At 35.6% G+C, this 21,787-nt stretch overlaps 1 protein-coding gene across 1 annotated transcript in view; it reads right to left on the bottom strand.

Annotated features, from left to right (window-relative positions):
• Positions 1 to 21,787, bottom strand: part of RBL1 (RB transcriptional corepressor like 1) — a 61,057-nt gene that overhangs the window by 26,371 nt on the left and 12,899 nt on the right. The window contains 11 exon segments of the mRNA XM_030309650.1: positions 2,115 to 2,247; positions 4,815 to 4,979; positions 6,464 to 6,601; positions 11,500 to 11,603; positions 11,794 to 11,906; positions 16,317 to 16,483; positions 17,552 to 17,738; positions 19,131 to 19,180; positions 20,985 to 21,145; positions 21,257 to 21,385; positions 21,491 to 21,555. Coding sequence (XP_030165510.1) covers positions 2,115 to 2,247; positions 4,815 to 4,979; positions 6,464 to 6,601; positions 11,500 to 11,603; positions 11,794 to 11,906; positions 16,317 to 16,483; positions 17,552 to 17,738; positions 19,131 to 19,180; positions 20,985 to 21,145; positions 21,257 to 21,385; positions 21,491 to 21,555 — 1,412 coding nt within the window.

The raw sequence follows: 21,787 nt of genomic DNA, 5'->3' as shown, positions 1-21,787 counted from the left end.
TCCAACAGAAAGTGATGATGGCAAAAACTTCACATTTGAGGAACTCTCAGAGATATTTCAAAGAATTAAACACACAAAGTATAAAATGTTGAAAGCTGATCCAAATTTAGAAAGGAACATGACAGTTCACCAAGGCACAGAAAAGATGCTCATTCACCAGCATAAATTACAGGAGAAGGAGGTGGCAAGCACTGTTTAAACTATTCTTTGTAAGTTTGGAAAAAAAAAAAAAAAAAACCACCAACAAAAAAACCAAACCACTTTCAGGGCACCTGGCTGGCTCAGTCAGTGGAGTGTGTGACTCTTGATCATGGGGTTGTGGGTTTGAGTTCCGTGTTGGGTATAGAGATTACTTAAAAATAAAATCTTGAAAAAACAAAAACCAAAAAGATGAAAAACAAACCACTTCCATTCTCAATGTTTCCAGTGCTTTATACTGTACTATGTAAATACTTTTATTATCTTTCATTTTGCTAAACATTAAGGACTCATAGCTTTTTTTTAAATTATCACTTTTTTAAAGTAATCTCTACACCCAATGTGGTGCTCAAACTTATGCCCCTGAGATCAAGAGTCACATGCTCTACTGACAGACAGCCAGGCGCCCCTAATGACTGATCATTTTTAAAAGTTTTGATGAAACAAATAGATAAATACAAGTTTGACAAGATTTTTTTCCTTTTTAAAGGCTTTTATTTATATATTTTTAAAAAGCTTATTTATTTTGAGAGAGAGAGAGCATGAGCAAGCAGGGGAAGGGCAGAGAAAGAGAGAGAATCCCAAGCAGGCTCCATGCTGCCAGCGTGGAGCTGGACACAGGGCTCAAACCATGAGATCATGACCTGAGCCTAAATTAAGAGTTGGCTGCTTAATGGACTGAGCCACCTAGGTGCCTCTGGACAAGATTTAATTAAAAAAAAAATTTTTTTTTTAATGTTTATTTATTTTTGACAGAGAGAGAGAGAGAGAGAGAGAGACAGAGCATGAGTGGGGAAGGGGCAGAGAGAGAGGGAGACACAGAATCCGAAGCAGGCTCCAGGCTCTGAGCTGTCAGCACAGGGCTCAATGCGGGGCTTGACTTCACAGACCGAAAGATCATGACCTGAGCCGAAGTCAGACACTCAACCGACTGAGCCGCCCAGGCGCCCCTGTCTCCTGACAAGATTTTTAAAGGTCATAAAACAATCCTAATCATTCTCACTGCTTACGAAGACTGTTTTGCATGCACATTTTTATCATCTTGGACTACATGTAAAGCAAAGACTATATGTGTGCCTGCACACACATACACAAAATTATAGTTCAAGTTGGATCAAGAGCCATGTGAAGCCCGAGTACTTGTTCATCTGAAGTTTGTTCAGGGATATGTGATCAAAAGATTTTAACTGATTAAAAAATTCAAGAAAAAATTTATATAATCCAGAGGATGCACACATCAGATGCACACATCTTAAGAGAAAATAAGGACGAATGAATGAACTAAAATCTTCCCGTAAGGTTCATATGAACTATTTTAAGAGAGTATGGATAAGTTATTTCTTAGATGAACTTAAGCATCCCAAAGAGTTTTTTGCTCTGCTTCAAATACTTTTCTTTCTATAAAGACATACATAGAGAAAGAATATAACTTTTGTCACATTTGAAAAGTAGGTATTTTGCTTATTTACAGTTTTCTGTTAGCATTAGGAAAAGTGTGTTTATTAAAAGGCTAAAATACTATTTCCACAACAACTGACATTGAAGTAAAAAAATATTAAAAAACAGAGTGAAAATCTTATTACTTTGATATGAAAAACTATACAACAAGCCACAAAAGGGTGTTAGCATAAGCCTCCTTTTACATTTTGTTTTATTTTTATTTTTAAGTAGGCTTCACACCCAATGTGGGTGTAAGATTAAACCCATGACCCAAGTTTAAGAGTCCCATGTTCTACTGACTGAGCCAGCCAGGTGTCCTAGCCCCTGTTTATCTTTTAAATTTAAAAATTCTTTTTCATAAGCCCCTTTTTCAATCTTGATGAAGAAATTAGATTTCATAATAATATATTAGCAAGACTTGAAATTTTGAGAAAATTATCTTTGTTATTTTTTTGTTTTACCTGTGTTGAACCTACCCCTTCGAAGACTCCCACTGTCAGTCCGAACTTCTTTGACCCTTGGATGCATTAGAGGAGACATCGGCATCATAGGAAGGTGTCCCTGTACATTTCCCCCACTTCCTGTTTCAAAGTTATTTGGGAATATAACCTGTAAAAAATAAAAACCTCTTGCTTTACATATAGATAAACCTACTGATGAAAACTTATAACAGAAAAATGAGAAAAAAGTCTTCTTCAACTGTTTTATTTCCCTTCTTTCTTCTTCACAAAATAGAACAACTTGCATAAAGTGCTCAATAGTTTGTGTTGTTACACATATCTCACTTAATTTTATAATTTATCTCCTTAAGTTTATTGACCACTTCTAGAAGTAAACTGATGAGGTAGGCACCATCTATTTCCACTTAAGGATGACAAAATATAGGCTTAAAATATGAAATTTGCCTGAGGGCAATTACTATTTTTTAAGTTTATATTTTTTTAAATGTTTATTTATTTATTTTGGTAGGGGGCAGAGAGAGGGAGAGAGAAAGAGAGAATCTCAAACAAGCTCCACGCTGTCAGCACAGAGCCCAGTGCTGGGCTTGAACTCATGAACCGTGAGATCATGACCTGAGCTAAAATCAAGAGTTGGATGCTTAACCAACTGGGCCACCACAGGCATCACTAAAGTTTATTTTTTATTTGTTTTGAGGGAGAGAGAGAGAAAACAGGAGTGGAGGAGGGACAGAGAGAGAGGGAAAGAGAGAATCCCAAGCAGACACCGTGCTTTCAGTGCAGAGCCTGATGTGGGGCTCAATCTCATGAACCATGAGATCATGACCTGAGCTGAAACTACGAGTCAGGCACTTAACCAACTAAGCCACCCAGGTGCCCCAAGGACAACTACTATTAAGTAACAGAGCAAGGGCTTCAACCCAAATCCTCTTTCTTCAAGTTCATTGCCTTTTTTCACTTTCCCAAGAGATTCTACAATGGAAGTATTGATGAATACTAAAGATTGCACAGTTAATCACAGTTTGTTGCAAAAAACCAAAGATACATGGAAGAGAGATTTCAAGAAATCATTTTCTTTTCAGTTCTTCCTGGTCTTGGATAGTCCTTCCAGTAGTGTGGAATTAGGGAAAAATTCACCAGGTTTCATGAAGTATAAGACACAAAAAAGCAAAGAAAGATGAAAACACAAGAGTTACGAAAGAGCAACACAGAGGTAAAGAAGAAAAAACTCAGTTTCTCACATGATACTAAACTGTGAAATGTGTGGCTTGTGTGTATTAGGCACAAATTTCTGATTTTTTAAATTCTAAATACTACTAATGAAAACCATTTAATTTTTTACATAGACATTTGAAAAATTAAATATGATAAAATTAGTGGTTTCTTAGATATGACTTCCAAAAGCACAAGAAACAAAAAAAAATAGATAAACAGGACATTATCAAAATTAAAAACTTTGTGTTCTAAAAGACTTGATCAAGAAATTAAAAGGCAACCCATGAAATGAAAGGCAAATTTTAAAAATCCTATTAACAGATAAGGGAGTCATATCTACAATATATAAAGGATTCCTATAATTCAATAATAAAAAGACAAATAACCCAATTAAAAAACGGCAAAGGATTTGAATAGATATTTCTCCAAAGGAGATACACAAATGGCCAATAAGCACATGAAAAGATGCTGCACATCATTAGCCAACAGGGAAATGTAAATAAAAACCGTAACGAAATATCACTTTATGTCTACTAATGGCTAGAATAAAAAAGATAAGTGTCAGGGAAGAAAAAACAAAGGTAAGTTTTAGAGAAGATGTGAAGAAACTGGAATGTTCATACACTGATGGTAGGAATGTTAAATGGTGCAGCCACTTTGAAAAGAGTGTGACGGTTTCCCCAAACTAGAGGTACACAGCTGGAAGTACACGTGTACACAGCTGGAGGTTCATGTGACCCAGCAATTCTATTCCTAGAAATGTACCTAAGAAAAAATAAAAACATGTCCATACAAAACTTGTGTGTGAATGTTGATAGCAGCATTATTCATAAAAGCCAAAAGGCAGAAACAACCCACATGTCTATCAATTGATAAATGGATGAACAAAATGATGTATTCAAATGACAGAGTATCATTAAGCCATAAAAAGCAATGAAGTGCTAATATATCCTATAACATGGACGAACCTTGAAAACATAATGCTAAGTGAAAGAAGCCAGACACAAAGGACCACATATCATATGCTTCCACATATTTGAAATGTCCAGAATACACAAATTAATAAAGACAGAAGTAGATTAAGGTTGCTTAGGGCTAAGGAGAAGAAGGTGGGTAAGGAAAGTGACAGCTAAATGATACAGTTTCTTGTTGAGGTGATGGATATGTTCCAAAATTGACTGAGGTAATGGGTGCACCTATCCATGAACGTACTAAACACTAAATTATATGTTTAAAAACAATTTTTTTTAATGTTTATTCATTTCCTGAGAGAGGGAGACAGAGTGTGAGCAGGGGAGGAGCAGAGAGGAGGGAGACAAAGAATCCGAAGCAGGCTCCAGGCTCTGAGCTGTCAGCATAGAGTCCAATGTGGGGCTCGAACCCATGGACCGCGTGATCATGACCTGAGTTGAAGTTGGACACTTAACTGAGTGAGCCACCCAGGCACCCCATAAAGCTATTATTTTTTAAAATGACAGGATCATCAGCCTTGCCCTAACTCACCTCTTCACAGGTAGGAACTTTGTTTCCTGAAGCCTGGAGAGCCTCCCACAGTGCAGAATCGTGACTCCACGCTAAACTCTCTAAAATCTGTTCTTCGATGCTGTTCAAGTGTTTCACCATGTCCCTGGAAAGTCCCTCCTCTGAGCGGATAACCACCTCAATAACCTGGTAAAGAGAAAATTGTAAAGGTAATATAGGTAGTCTTGGTCATTTCTAGGCTTTCATGTATGACTAGCTTTGGTCTTATAAGGACACAGAACTAATGATATTGTTGAACTATGATTCAATGGCTGATCAATATATTTTAATTTAAAAGGACTTAAGATGTCCAAAATACTTTCACATACATTTCTGTTTTTCATGTTTTCTTTTACACATGGAGAAATGAGGCAATGATAGGGAGAAACTGGTCAACCAAGGCCAATAGTGGAAGTCGGGTCTTGGGTTCTGAGTCCAGTGCTACTTTGAATTTACTGTCTCTTCTCAGACAATTCTTCCCAATAGATCAAGAGAACAGATGAATAATATATTTAAAAGGAATTCTGCTTATATTATATAATTCTATTTTAATAAGGGTAAATTCTAGAACAAAGTCTGTAGGTATATACACAAAAATATTAAGTGATTATTATTTATAATTAGGATTATATTGTATGGTTTTAATATTCATATTTATATGTACTTTCCTGTTTTTCTTCAAGGAGGCTATATTATTTATGTGGTTAAAGAACAAAGGCATTTCACTTCTTGAATGAAAAAAGGATGCTACAAATAAAAATGAATTGCTATCAGATAAGGTCAAAACCAACAATGTCCTTGAATAAAATTACTTATATTTCCTAACAGAAAATCTGAAAACACACATCAAGTATCAGAAGCAATTTTCCCTAAGACACTAAAAAAATATTTAAATCCCACTCAGCAATTCAAATGGATAAGCTTTCTAATGATCTGCATTTTCCATTACTTGAGACATATTTTCGGTATAAAAATTGAACTCTTCAAACTAACTTTTCTATAAATACTTTGAAAATAGCACATACAGCAAAATATTAACTAAATCATACCAATAAGGGTAATGTAGTAGCATCAGTCTTAAATTCAGATACTAGGTAACATTAAATGTTACTGTAGTTGTGACCCTTATGTTGTGTAAGAAAAAGATTAATAAAATAGTTCTAGCAGGAAAAAAAAAAAAAAAAGCTAAGTAAGACTGATCCACACTGAATTAGTTCAAATTTAAGGAAGGAGCACAATCTTTTATTTCAGCTTCATTAGCTAAACCATAACCACAAACCATTTTATACCTTTTCTTTCTCCTGGGGAAAAGAGCTTTTCTTCTTCATTATGCATCTGTTTAATAGGATTATGATTTCCATTTATAAATATGGAAAATTCAAAGCTAACTACTTAATTCCTGGTCACATTTGCAAGTCAGTGAAGGAGAAAGGACTGCAGTTTGAGACTGGCTGAATTTACTAATATCCTCATCCTTTCCCTTTTGTTTTTGATTCCACCCAAAGGACTAAAATGTTTTCAGAATACCTCTGGAAATATTTCCCAGACATCATTACAGCCTGTAACTTTAACACTAAGATAAACAGAACGTTTATGAGGTGCACCATATCATAACTTTGCTCTCATCTCACCTTATAAAAATAAAATGGTTGTAAATTGAGAACTTCAATAATCCAGGGGAAAGTACGAGGTGAGCTATAGGCAAAGAGCACAATTTCCAAACAACAGGCCATCAAGGAACGATGAAATATATCCTGCTCTAAAAGAACCTTGGAGAACAGAAAAACTGCAGTTTAATATTTCTCAGCAATTTCAGCCTTTGCCATTCTATAAAGACTACAGAAACAAGATAAAATAATGTGTACATTATATTATACCAGATTATCAAAGATAATAATGTGAGCTCTCAAACTGGTAAAGAGTTTTGTTATAACATATAATCTTGCTCAATGGTAGATTTTAAATTTAAATGAGGCATACACAACAATCTGCTTTGAAATAATAAAACAGTCAATATTCCCATCAAGAGGAAGCATTAGGATTGGTTCCATTTTTTTTTTTTTTGTTCCGTTTGTTTTTAAATGCCAGTTTTACAACAACTATTTTGTTAACATAAAGACTGTTAATCAGGGGTGCCTGGGTGGTTCAGTTAAGAGTCAGACTCTTGGTTTCAGCTCAGGTCATGATCTCATGGCTTTGTGGGTTCAAGCCCTACACTGGACTCTGTGCTGGCAGTGCAGAGCCAGTTTGGGATTCTCTCTCTCTCTCTCTCTGTCCCTCCCCCACTTGCGCTGTCTCTGTCTCTCTCAAAATAAACAAATAAACTTAATAAAAAAATATTTGTTAATCAAAACACTAAAATCAAAGGTATTATGTCACAGCTAAGACTTAAAAAAGTTCAGAGAAATAATTTACTAAGAAGATAAAAGTCGTGTTGACCATTAAGACTTTTTTTTTGAGTTTAAGATTTAACAAAATTTTCAGTTTTAAAAAGTGTTTGTTGCCATCCTTCTTTTAAATATCACTCCAAATCAACAAAAAGGATAAGAAACAGAAACTCCTTGGATAAAACTAGAAGTCAGCTGTAACTGCAAATTAGAATACATGAAAACTGAAAGTGGATGGAAGGATGACAAATTACTCAGTAGAAAGTAGGATGGTCAAACATAAGGGCCTGAAGAGAGACACTTGAACCTAATTAATTTGCTCCATGCAACCTGGGGAAAACATAGCAACTGAAGGGACAGGAGGAATGGAAAGTAGGGGCTAGGCAGGGGCTGACACGAATGGATGATTTGAAAGTCTGTAGTAGTTAGAACTCGTCAGGTCCCCATTCAACCCCTACTCTAATGAAGCAGATGATAGGCCTCTAGTCTGTCCCAACAGGGATCTGGAGAATTATTCTAAGACTGAACTAGGGAGACTCAGAGCTTGAGAACACCAGACATAGGAGAAACTGTGGTTTTAGGCAAAAGTCTGCAGACTGCATTGTGAGATCAAGTTTCCCTTTCTTGCTCTGTTCAGTAACACCAACCTCCAGCAAAAAATTAGCAGATACTTCTTTACAGAAACTGAAATATTCCAGAAGAATCTTAAAGACACCAAATGTTGAGGGTCTCTAATACTACATGATTATATGAGACTGTTGGGTTTATATTCCTATTTTTGCCAACAAAGCTTAAGAAAATTTTTTTAATGTTTTTATTTATTTTTTAAGACACACACACACACAGTGCAAGTGGGAGAGGGGCAGAGAGCAAGGGAGACACAGAATCGGAAGCAGGCTCCAGGCTCCGAGCTGTCAGCACAGAGCCTGATACGGAGCTCGATCCCACAAACTGTGTGTGAGATCATGACCTGAGCTGAAGTCGGATGCCCAACCAACTAAGCCACCCAGGCGCCCCAACAAAGCTTTGAACCAAACTGTTCAGTTACCATAAGGGTTTATTAATGTCCCATTTTTAGTGCTTCATTTAAATGTAAGTGGATATCCAAGAACAATCCAACAATATAAGGAAATCCTCCCACTGGAAGACAAAAATTAAAACAAAGAGAAAAAAGGGGCACCTCGCTGGCTCAGTTGGTTGTTCTCAGCGTTGTAAGTTGGAGCCCATGTTGGGTGGAGGCGTTACTTAAAATCTTTAAGGGGTATCTGGGTAGCTCAGTTGGTTAAGTGTCCGACTCTTGATGTCGGTTGGTTCAGGTCACGGTCTCAAGGTCATGGGACTGAGCCTTGGGTTTGCACAAATCTCTTGGGATTCTCTCTCCCTCCCTCTCTTCTGCCTCTTCCCTACTCGTGCTCTCTCTAAATAAATAAATAAACTTTAAATATCCCAGGGTCATGGATTGAGCCCCACGTCGGACTCTGTGTTGAGGGTGCAGCCTGCTTGGGATTCTTTCTTTCCCTCTGCCCCTCTCCCCAGCTCACACATACTCTCTCTCTAAAAAATAAACAAAACAAAACAAAACAAAAATAAAATAAAATAAAATAAAGCCTTTATGCAGAGTTTTAAAAAAGGGCCTTAAGGTTTTTACATTTTGTTTGAACTGTAAAATGTCTATACCAGTGGACTGTGAAGATATGCATATATAACGTAATACTTAGAGTAACCACTAAAACAAATCCATACAAAGAATAACAGTCTAAAAAATGTTCAAGCAGGGGTGCCTGGCTGGCTCAGTCAGTAGAGCATGCAACTCTTGATCTCAGGGTCATGAGTTCAAGCCCTATGTTGGGCATAGAGCTTAATAAACAAATAGGGGCACCTGGGTGGCTCAGTCAGTTAAGTGTCCAACTCCAGCTCAGGTCAGGATTTCATAGTTCGTGAGTTCAACCCCTGCGTTGGGCTCTGTGCTGACAACTCAGAGCCTGGAGCCCACTTCAGATTCTGTGTCTCCCTCTCTCTCTGCCCCTCCCCAACTTGTGCTCTATCTCTGTTCTCAAAAATAAATAAATGTTAAAAAAAATTTTTTTAAAACAAATAAAAAATGTTCAGGTAATCAAGAGGAAGATGGGGGAAAAAAAAACAAACAAAACACCAAAGAGTACAAACAGAAAACAAGAAATAAAATGGCAGACATATGCCCTAACAGATCAATAATTAAATGTAAGTCTGAATTTACTGATTTAAAGAGACTGAGATGAAAAAATGTGACTCAATTACATGCTGCCTATAAGAAATTCACCTCAAAGATAATGATACATGTAGCTTGAAAATAAAAGGATAGAGAGGTGCCTGGGTGGTTCAGTCAGTTAAGCAACTGAATCTTGATTTCGTCTCAGCTCACGATCTTAGGGTTTGTGAGATTGAGCCCTGCACTGGGCTCCATCCTGACAGCATAGAGCATGCTTGGGATTCCCTCCCCCTCCCTATCCCTCCCCTGCTCAAGTGCACTTGAGCACATTCTCTCTCTCTCAAAATAAATTAATAAACTTAAAAAAAAAGAAAAGGATGGAAAAAGACATACCATGCAAACAATCAAAAGCAGGAGTGGCTATATATGAACAAAAGATAAGACTTTGGAACAATTAACGGCTTCAGAGAGGACACTATCTCATGATAAAAGGCAAGAAGACATAGCAATCTTCAATGTGTATATATCAAACAGCAGAGCTTCAAAATATATGAATAAAAAATAACCTGATAGAACTGAAAGGAGAGGGGTGCCTGGCTGGCTCAGTCGGTAGATTACCTGATCTTGGAGTTGTGAGTTTGAGCCCCACACTGGGTAGGGAGATTACTTAAAAATAAAATCTGAAAAAAAAAGGAAAGAACTGAAAGGAGAAATAGATAAATCTACAATTATATCTGGAGACTTCAATACTGCTCTCAACAACTGATAGAGCCAGACAGAAAATGAACAAGGATACAGAAGAAGTCAACACCACCACAATTAATACTATAGAACTGACATTTACAGAACACTCTACCCAACAACAGAATACACTAGGGGTCATAAAATGAACCTTAACAAATTTAAAAAAATTGAACTCATAAAGAGTGTGAGTAGAATGAGCATTACTACAAAAGGGTAGCATGAGGGAGATTGTTGTAATAACAGAACAATTCAGTATCTTGATTTTGGTGGTAGTAGCATTAATCTACAAGTGATGCAATGGTGAGGAAGAAGATACATACATTGTTCCAATATTAATTTCCTAGTTTTGATATTACACTATGTAAAATGTAGCCATTGGGGGCAACTGACTACATAGGACCTCTCTGTACTACTTTTTTAATTTTCTGTGAATCTATATTTCAAAATAAAAAGTTGAAAATTTACTTCTTTCTCAGGAAGCTATGGAACCATATGCTCTATCAAATATTAAGATAAATCACAAAAGAGAAAGCCATGAAATCCAGGAAAAAGGTGGACCAACACAAGAGAGAGATGAACATTTCCAGAATGAAAACTAAAAGAAATTTTATTACATTAGTTATGCTGCACCCCTAGACATCAACCTGTTGCTAATGGAACTGAAAGTCAGAGGACTCCAAGAGTGACAAGAAAGGGGAGGAGGAGGAAACTGAAAGATGATATTAACAGCTTTGAGTTTTTATAAACAGTATGTATATATGTACGTGTGTACATATGTATGTATTTACTTATGTATTTATAGTAAGCTCTATGCCCAACATGGGGCTTAAACTCACCACCCTAAGATCAAGAGTCACATACTCTGCGAACTGAGCCAGCCATGTACCCCAACAACTTTGACTTTTTTTGAAAAATTCCTTTAAATAGCTATTGGAAAGAGTGGTCAGACTTATCAAATGATCAAAGGACACAAAGAATTTCTTAACAAGCCACTCACAGTTTATTCCTCAAAAATTCCTGGGAGGTATGAGCAAATATCTTAATTATCAGTCGGGTTAATAGTTAGGGGAGGGGGGTGACTCATTATTAGCTAGCTGGGAATGAAAGGACCTGAAGGGAAAGGATACTAATGATGTAGCAGAGATGAATTTCATGTACTTTACATTTCTACCTAGAGGTGGCCAGGTCTAGATGTGCAAAACACAACTAGGGCCAACTAGCAAGTCATACTGGCTAAGTTTGCTATTAACTGCTGATGCCCACAACACCCTTAGAGCCTCTCAATACACTGTTTTAAGGCTTAGGAGTTTTGAACCTTACCAGTGGCTGGGAGAATGGATTTACTTACTGACATGTCCATTCCATGAAGTCTTCGTGTTTCCTGAATCATTACAGTCTCTAATATTTTATAATACAAAATTTCCGCAAGTTTTAGTCTGTTTACAGCAAAGTCTAGGGAGGGGAATAAAAGGGAAAATATTTGCTACTGAAATGTAACTGTTAAGCACTGAAGGAAAAAACTTATATAAGCTTAAATCTTATACATTAAGAATAGCAAGGAAGGAAAAAATTTAATTTCTACTTTTTTAGGGCCAATGTATCTACTTTCAATGCTGTGTCAACTTTAGTTTTGTCTTCTTACCTATGTGCGATCCCGGCTGTTCATCTGTTGATTGAGTATAGTGTTGGCAGAAAGTCTCTCCTATTCCTTTCACTATTTTCATAATGTTTTCCATAGGATTACGTATACAAGATCTATAAAATAGAAGAGGAACCTAATTACCAGGAAAAAAACCCAGACTACCAACATTTCTTCAAGAATTAATTTGGTTTTAGTGACCACAGTTTTATTCCCAACTGTAAATCTAGATATGTTAAAAGCATGTTTCAAATAAATCTACAGCTTTTAAACAAAATCATCTGGCATACTGTTTTGGAATTTCAACATTAGCAGTGTCAATATTATCTCTTTTGTTCTTCTATTTATATGACATTTTAGAAAAGGCCAAATTATAGGGATAAAGATAAATCCGTATTTGCCAGTGGGTGGGATGACACAGGGGTTGACTAAAAGGGGCATAAATTTTAGGGGCTAATGAAATTGTTAAAAGGATGACTCCTATTGTGAATTATATAAATTTATATATATATAATATATATATAAATTTATATAAAATTATATAAATTTATATATATATAAACTGACATAAATTATACTCCAATAAACCTGATTTAAGAAAAATAGAGGCTATAGCAGTATTTATGTATATATTACACATACATATTATAATATGTAATATAATTTACTATATATTTATATATATTACATATATAATTATATAATAGTATAAATAATTATAATTATAAACACATTATAAATGTAATATATTATTATAATTATAATTGTATAATTATAAATATAAATGTTGAAATTCCAAATTTAATTCCAAATATAATTTTAAATACATATATTTATAATTATATATATTAATATATAAAATATACTTATGTAAATATAAATATAATGTTGAAATTCCAGACTTAATTCCTAATATAATTATGATTTTAAATACATATATTTATAATTATATATATAATTATATAAGTATATATATAAGTAAATATAAAGTTGAAATTCCAAATTATAAATATATTATAAATATAATTATATTATAAACATTACACATTATAATTTTATATAATTGTAATAATATATTATATTACATATTATTTTAATTATATATTAATCATACAACTATACAGATATATATATTATATATATAATAGGCCATATTATAGGGATAAAAAATAAATCAGTATTTGCCAGTGGGTGGGAATGACATAGGGGTTGACTAAAACGGGGCATACATTTTGGGGGCTAATGGAATTGTTCTACATCTTGATTGTGATGGTGGTGGTTACATAACTATGCATTTGTCAAATTTCATACAACTATACAGTTAAAAGGATGACTCCTATTGCATATAAACTATACTCCAATAAACCTGATTTAAAGAAAAATAGAGGCTATAGCAGTATTCATATATATATTATATATAATATATATATAATAGATACAGTTGATCCTTCAACAAGATGAGTTTGAAGTGTGCAGGTCCACCTATAAATGGATTTTTTTCAATATAGTACAGTATTGCAAATGTATTTTCTCTTTATGTTTTTTTTGTAAATTTTTTTAATGTTTATATTTGAGAGACAGAGAGAGAGAGGGAGGAATGGAGGAAGGGGCAAAGAGAGAGGGGGGACAGAATATCCAAAATGGGCCTTGTACAGATAGCAGAGAGCCTGATGTGGGGCTAGAACCCATGAACCATGAGATCGTGACCTGAGCCAAAGTCAGATACCTAACCAACTGAGCCACCCAGGCGACCCTCTTTATGATTTTCTTAATAACATTTTCTCTTCGCGAGCTGAATTTATTCTAAGAATACAGTATACAATACATATAACATACAAAACATGTGTCTATCAACTGTTTATGTTACTGATAAGGCTTCTTCTAGTCAACAGTAGGCTGTTACTAGTTAGATTTTGGGGAATCATTAGTTATGGAGTACCTGGCTGGCTCAGTCGGTAGAGCATGTGACTTGATCTCAGGATCGTGAGTTTGAGCCCCATGTTGGGTGGAGAGATTACTTAAAAAAAAAAGTTATATACATATTTTTTGATTGTGTGGAGGGTTGGTGACTCTAACCCCCATGCTGTTCAAGGGTCAACTATATATATTTATAGTAGTGGAACAATAAACTGTATGTAATTCTCATCGAAGCCTAAATAATAATAAATAGAAAAATACAGCACTAAAAAGGCACTTAGCAAGAAATAACTGTTACCCTTATATTGTTACCTTTCTGTCATTCAAACACAGAATCTTAATTCAGAAATGACAAACAAGGGCAACTGGGTGGCTCAGTGGTTAAGCGTCCAACTTTGGCTCAGGTCATGACCTCACGGTTTGTGAGTTCAAGCTCCACACTGGGCTCTCTGCTGTCAGCACAGAGCCCTCTTCCGATCCTCTGTCCCCCTCTCTTTTTGCCCCTCCCCTGCTTGTGCTCTCTCACTCAAAAATAAATAAACATTAGGGAAAAAAAAGAAATGCAAAACAAATCCAGACTATGAGAAAGAAAGTGATCTGCCTGAAACCAGATAATGAGTGCAGTGTTCAGGACTCCCAACTCCATGTCCAAACAGACCAGTATGATGTGTAGAGAGGTAAGCAACACATATGGCAAAAATACTTTGTTTTTAGCAAGTCCTTCTAATGCAAGCTGTGCCTCTTAAGTAATGTTTTCTTCCAATTAGGTTGTCTTTAATTTTTTTTAACTATTTTTTTAAAGTTTATTTATTTATTTTGGGGGGGGGGGTTGCAGAGAGAGAGGGAGAGAGAATTCCATGAACTGTCAGATTATGACCTGAGACAAAATCAAGAGTTGGATGATTAACCAACTGAGCCACCCAGGTGCCCCTCATGTCTAGGTTTTTAAGTTAACTTTTTTAGTTAACTGTTGGGTATGGTGTAAGATAAGAGTCCACCTTCATTATTTTGCATGTAGACATCTAGTTTTCCCAGCAGCATTTGTTGAAGAGACTATCCTTTCCCCATAGCGTAGTCTTGGCACCTTTGTCAAGGATCATTTAACCAAATACATGAAGATTTATTTTAGCATTCTCTAGTCTGTTCTATTGGTCTACAAGCCTGTCTTTATGTCAATCCAATTCTGTTTTGACTATGGTAGCTTTGCAATATATTTTGAAGTCAAGAAGCATTCCAGCTTTGTTGTTCTTGCTTTATTGTTTTAACGGTATTTTGAAATTCTACATGAAATTATAGGAATTTTTTTTCTATTTCTATAAACAATGCCACAGGCATTTTGATATGGACTGTACTGAATCTACAGATTGCTTTGGGTAATAAGGACATTTTAACAATATTAAATCTTCCCATCCATGAACATGGAATGTCTTCCCATTTATTTGTTTCTAGGTCCTTTGTGTTTTGCATACTATGTTTTCTTGCTTCCCACTTTCTCTTGTTGCTATAAAATGTTTGCATCATTACCTTGACACTTCTTTTCAACTTGTTCATGCTTACACAGTTTAGTCCAGATCTATTTTATTCAAGTGCTATGAGGATTGAAGCTCTCCATGACAGTCTTCCTACCCTATCAGCAGTCTGCATATCTTTTGAGCTGTGTCTGAGGTTAGGATTGTTCTGTCTACTTTTCTGTAAACTAAAGGTTTGGGAGTAGAAGAGAGCTCAGGTGGTGTTATGTTCAGCTTTTGTTAGAAGATCAGGACTTTGCTTATTACTCTTCTGAGATTTAATTAAATATCCCTATTCCAGGGTTCACTATATCTAGTCAGAGATATCTTCTAGTTCTATTAGGATTAGGATTTCACCCCAAATCGGTATGGAACCTTGGAAAAGGACAGGCCCTGCGAGTTTTTCATATTTCTGCTGCGATCTTGGTGGTGGAATATAGGGGCTTTCACCTGGGAAGGTATCAATGACCTTTTACTCATTTTTCTGCTAACCCCATTTGTTTCTCTCTACATCTGGGGTATTAACAAACATTCTCAAGATCCATCAACATATCTTCTTTCCCTAGTAATGCTTCTTGGAGATGGGCATATAAGAACCATCCATTCCTTTCCTTACCATCATTTTGGAAATTTATAGCATGAAATCATATCCCTCTCCTCATTTGGTTGCTGCTAGTAAGTAGTTTGCTGGTTTTTACTATTCTCTTATTTCACTAAGTATTAGGAAAGAAAGTTCTCTGATCTGGCTTCTATTTACCATCTTTACTAGGACACATGCCTCTTTATCTTAAGCAACTGCATTAAAATTCCATTTACTGCTGCACCATCAATATATATTCAGTCTCCCACTTGATGAACATTTAGACTGAACCCATTTAAAGTCAATGTAAGAAGAAAACCAATTAATGTGTAACTTAGGGGTAGATATAAGAGTGGGATGTCAGGGCTAAATAACCTTAAGATGTATTTATTTAAACTTTAAGGTCTATAATATTATGAAATAATATCTCTATGTAACTTTAATAGGTACTTCCATCTGATTTTAGGTCAACATACCTTGTAATTAAAATTTATTTAGAAGGATAATCATATTATACTTACTCAAAAATATTCATAAGTTGTTCACTTGGTGCGTTTTTCAGTCCAGCCACAATACTCTGTAACCGGCTCACACTTTGAGTGGCTGAAGCAACAGGAGTAATGACTGCTTCTTTTTCTTGTAAATATCGCCGTCCTGTCAGTGGGGTAGAAGGTGCAAATGATGTTTTCTGTCAAAAAAGAAAAATCTTTTAAAAAGTTTAAAAAGATTAAAAAGTTACCTTGCCCTCATTATGTGTTTAATTCAGTGTATGTATCACCTTCTCTATTCATATTTAGTAGTACTTTTTTCCTCCCTCCTCTGGTTATCCACCAAATTTTTAACAGTATAATGCTAATAACATCCTCACATTCAAAAAAACACTTTTTCAAAGTACTTACTACCTATTATCTCATTTTATCATAATACTCATTTGAAATATACACATTTTCACTTTACATATGAAACAAGCACAGAAAAGTTTAAAAAACTGTTGAAGCTGATAAAGTTAATGGAAGAGGCTTGGTCTAAAACAGGTTTTCTACCTTCTAGACCAGTAAATTTTCCATTAGACCTCATTCTCCAACCCATTTTACACATAAATACAGAATTAAGCCTTCACTATTCACAATCAAGCCCAGAGTTGTATGGCTAAAGTTCAGGGAAAGCACATAGTTTGTCATGGGTCTAGAAGGAAACTAAATTTTAAAGCAAGTGGCTAAAGTGATGCAAAGAATGATAAGAAAGCATAAACCCTTCTTTATGTCAAAAGACACATACCCTACTGAAAAGTCCAGGCATTCTGGGAAAATACATCAAAAATATGAAAAGCATCAAGAAATGAGGTAATACTAAATGCCACTTTTAATTTTCTTTAATGTTTATTTATTTTTTGAGAGACAGAGACAGAGTGTGAGAGGGGGAGGTGGAGGGGGGGGGGGAGAGAGACAGAGAGAGAGAGAATATGAATCCAAAGTAGGCTACAGGCTCTGAGCTGTCAGCACAGAGCCCGACATGGGGCTCGAACCCACAAGCTGTGAGATCATGATCTGAGACAAAGTCAGATGCTTAACTGACTGAGCCGCCCAGGTGCCCCCTAAATGCCACTTTTAAAAACTACCTTTTAAGGCTTTCATGGAAAATATAAATTAGTAGAAGAAACTCAAGATTTAACTTGAAAGATGTGTCTGTTGTTAGTAGAATCACACACAGAGAGAAAAAGATCATTCAAGACTGAGGCCAGGCTAAGTTATATTACTTTTTCAAAGTGTTGTTGAAGATTACAGTCCACATTAGCCTGTGCTGTCAGTTTCCCTAATGGGGCATCACCAGTGAACTTTCGAGGAGTTCCAATTTCCTCTTCTGCATCTGCTCCCAAAAAGATCCTCTCATCAAAATCACCAACAGTTAAAACATATTCTTCATACTCCTTGTTCACTGCTTTGCTGAAAAGAGAATTATTTTATTTACTTTTAAAGATTTTTTTAAATTATTTTTTTTAAGTTTATTTATTTTGAGAGAGAGAAAGAGAGAAAGGATCATGACCTGAGCTGAGATCAAGAGTTGGATGCTTAACCCGCTGGCCACCCAGATGCCCCTTTAAAGATTTTAGTAAAAAAAAAAAATTTTTTTTAAATGTTTATTTGAGAGAAAGAAGAGACAGAGCACGAGTGGGGGAGGGGCAGAGAGAGAGGGAGACACAGAATCCGAAGCAGGCTCCAGGCTCTGAGCTGTCAGCACAGAGCCTGATGTGGGGCTTGAACCCATGAACTGTGAGATCACGACCTGAGCTGAAATCAGATGCTTAACCAACTGAGCCACCCAGGCATCCCTTAAAGATTTTAATATTTATTCATTTTTGAGAGAGAGAGACAGAGACAGAGACAGAGAGAGAGAGAGCGCGCGCAGAGGAGGACAGAGGATCCAAAGCAGGCTCTGTGCTGACAGGAGTGAGTCTGGGGCTCGAACTCACGAACTGTGATATCATGACCAGAGCTGAAGTCAGACACTCAATCGACTGAGCCAGCCACATGCCCCTTTAAAGATTTTATTGTTAAGTAATCTCTACACCCAACATGGGGCTCGAACTGATAAGCCTGAGATCAAGAGTCTTGTGCTCTTCTGACTGAGCCAGCCACGCACCCCAAAAATTATTTTAAGTAGTTAGAATAAAACTAAGTTACACACAGATTTACCTTTTTTTTTAAAAAAATTTTTATTTATTAAAGTAATCTCTACACTCAACATGGGGCTTGAACTCATGATCCCAAGATCAACAGTGGCATGCTCTACCAACTGAAACAGCTAGGCATCTCCACAATGGATTTATCTTCACTTCAAGATAGATTTAGACTCCAAGACCTGGAAAAGCTGATGACTTTCAAATTTTTAACTCTGCCCATCTAACAATATTGAAGGTTCTTATCTGATTATGGACATGCTTCACATTCACATATATAACGATAATAAATTACTCTGAAAGATGAGCAAAAAGAGAGTATAAACTTAATCTCAAAACTAGCTGAACCTAATTAAGATCTGATCGTTGAGAGAACAATAGTTGCTTTGAATATATATACATTCTGAATTTGCCAGAAGTCATTGGGTCTGTTTATGAGTTTCTCTGGAAGGAGCTCTTTTAAGTGGCAAAGGTTTCCTAAAATAAGTGTACTTAAAGACAACAAGGCTTAGTTAACAACATCTAGTTAATACCACTAATGCAGAAGGAACTTGAGTTTGAAGGAGTTAACTTGATATAATGTTCCACTTAATAAGTTGCAATAAATCATTACTGACAGCATATAATATGGCAGATACCATTAGTGTTAGATACTTACCTATTATCAGTAAAACTGGAAAGGTCCAGGAGGCATTCTCCTTTTAAAATCTGGGAAGAAAAAGTCATTTTGTGACATGTAATTAAACACAATAACATACAAAAACATGACATTTATCTAAATTTTCACATTGGTAGTTGTTATAAATAATATACACACAAAAGAGAATTACTGAATACTTCTTTCAAACCAGTAAAACCTATATAGTGTGCAAATAAAAGTTTAAAGTCCATTTTGAAAATACTTTGAAGTTGGCCTATGGCAGTGGTTTATAAATTCTAGTGACATAAGAAGAACTTAGGGGAACTTATAAAAAATGCAGATTGATGGACCCCAAGGTCTGAGCTGAGGCAGCATTTTATATAAATTCCCCAAGTGATTCTGACAAAAGCAGTCCAATTTTAAACACTGGTCTATGGAGAAGGGAAACTAACATTTATTGAATGATTATATGTATCAGGCAAGAAAAAGATTCAAAGGGAATATAGGTACTGTTGCTGGTGAGAGAAGAAAAGTACACTGTTTATAATATTTTCTATGTACCCCACACTATGCTTAGACTACTATACATCAGGGTTGCAAACTCAAATGCCTTCAGGGGTCAAAGCTCAACATACATAAATGAAGAGGGTAGAAAGCATACTTCCCATCTTAAAAGACGTGGCCATCATTTAACTTGATCAGAGTTACCCGTGTAGAAATTCATGTAGATATTCCAATCCTGTTTTGCCATAGCTTCTGATTTTTGAAAGAGACTGTCACATAAAAAGTCTTTATATGTAAATTAAAATGGAATGAAATTAAAGAACGTCCTACACAGGCCAAACAAAATATCTGTGGCCCAAGAGCAGAAGGACAAATTGTCCAACTCAGGATACTTCAGGAGTGAAATGAAGTCCTATAATAATTATGCCAAGACAACAACCCAAAACTAGATAATCCAGGCAAACCAAGATGTATGGTCATTATACCTTAGAGCTACTAGTATGCTGCTGCTGCAGAGCAAAAAAGACATAATCCTTGAGTTCCTGTCAAAGTTTACTTTGCTGGAGATGTTTAACATACAGATAAGGAGCCATGACTCACACACACTCACACACACACACACACACACACACACACTGGAAGAAAGATAACACTAAATACAAAAGTTTGTGTAAAAGAAGAGTCACCACGTAGGAAAGACTTTATGCTTAAAGAAAAATCTCATAATATCTACAAAGAGGGGTACCACAGTGATGACCTAATTTAAAACCCTTTTTCACCAAAGAGAAAACTCAAGGACTAGCTGGATTAAATGGCTCAATGTTTGGGAAGACATTGAGACCAAGAGGAATAAGCCATTTCATAAATACAGAAATAGCTAAGTGAATTACCTAGAGGAAAACCCAGAATGCATGCAGATAGCCTGTAAGCGGCTACAAAACTATAACGGATTTCCTGCTCTATTTATATGGAATTAAAGCTATAGTTGTTATAGATCATCCCACCTTTAGAAAATACTCAGCAGTTACTCAAATTGTGGCAGTAAATTAGTTTACTCTGACCTCCTGCTTTTTACGTTCTGTTCTTCGTAATTCTTTTATCAGAGCCTCTTACAGCTGCCTCTGCCTATGAATTTACTTGACAGTACATACAGTTGGTCACAGTCTTTAACAGCTCAGTTTGCACACCACAAAAGATCATAGGGCAATTCTGCACCACAGCATTCTACATCACAGCAGAGACTGAACCCTGATAATCTTGACCTTGAGTCCTGTAACACTGAGAACTTGCTTAAAACCTTGTTTTTGCCTTTGAGGCTTCTGCTACTGACCCTTAAAAATCTTAGCCATTCACTTATAAGTACAGTACCTTTCTGTCAAAGAGTTTTGAAATATACGGCTTAAAGTAGTGCTCCTTTATTCCTTTTGCTTCTACTAGAAGTCCATCATGCAGTTCACACAGTACAGCAATGATGCAGGGAGGTTCTTCAGAAGCCCTAAAGTCAGCAGTATGGAAATCAGATGGTAAACCTAGTTTGATAGGGTATGAAGAGCAAAAGAGGGGGAAGAAGAATATGGTCAACTTTCAAAACTTTTTCTAAAAACTAATGACGAATTTTTAAAAATAAATAAGGTTATTACCTTTAAATGATGGGTTTAACAAATCTCGTCTATTTGGGCATATAATGGCGTTGGCAAAAATCAGATCCAAGCAGCACAGAAGTAAATGGTAAGAGTTTACTAAATCATCTCCAATCATACGAAAATTACCTTTATAAGAAAAAAAAAAAAAAAGACACGAAGACCAGAAACCTCTCATGTCAAATAACCAGTTCCCACAGTAGAAATGTAAAACCACTGAAAGTATCACCTTACCCTTAGTATAAACAAAGAGGGTCCAACAGAAATTAAAGAGATCCTTAACACTGCAAGGAATCCTCCTAGAAAGAAAAAATGTACTTTTTAATTGACTAATTTGCTAAATATCACTCCACGTTTGTCATTTAAATTGAAATAGCAAATATAAATAACTAGAAAGTCAAATTACATGTAAAATTCCATTCACAAAGGACAATTTACAGTCCATTAAATGGACTTAAATAAGCCTTTTTAGTCTGCACAAAATAATCAGAACATAAAAAAATAAGTATTACCCTGAATTTCCAGATATGG

The sequence above is a fragment of the Lynx canadensis genome, chromosome A3, assembly GCF_007474595.2.
Source record: "Lynx canadensis isolate LIC74 chromosome A3, mLynCan4.pri.v2, whole genome shotgun sequence".
Classification (NCBI taxonomy): domain Eukaryota; kingdom Metazoa; phylum Chordata; class Mammalia; order Carnivora; family Felidae; genus Lynx; species Lynx canadensis.
This window is presented reverse-complemented; position numbering and strand designations above follow the sequence as displayed.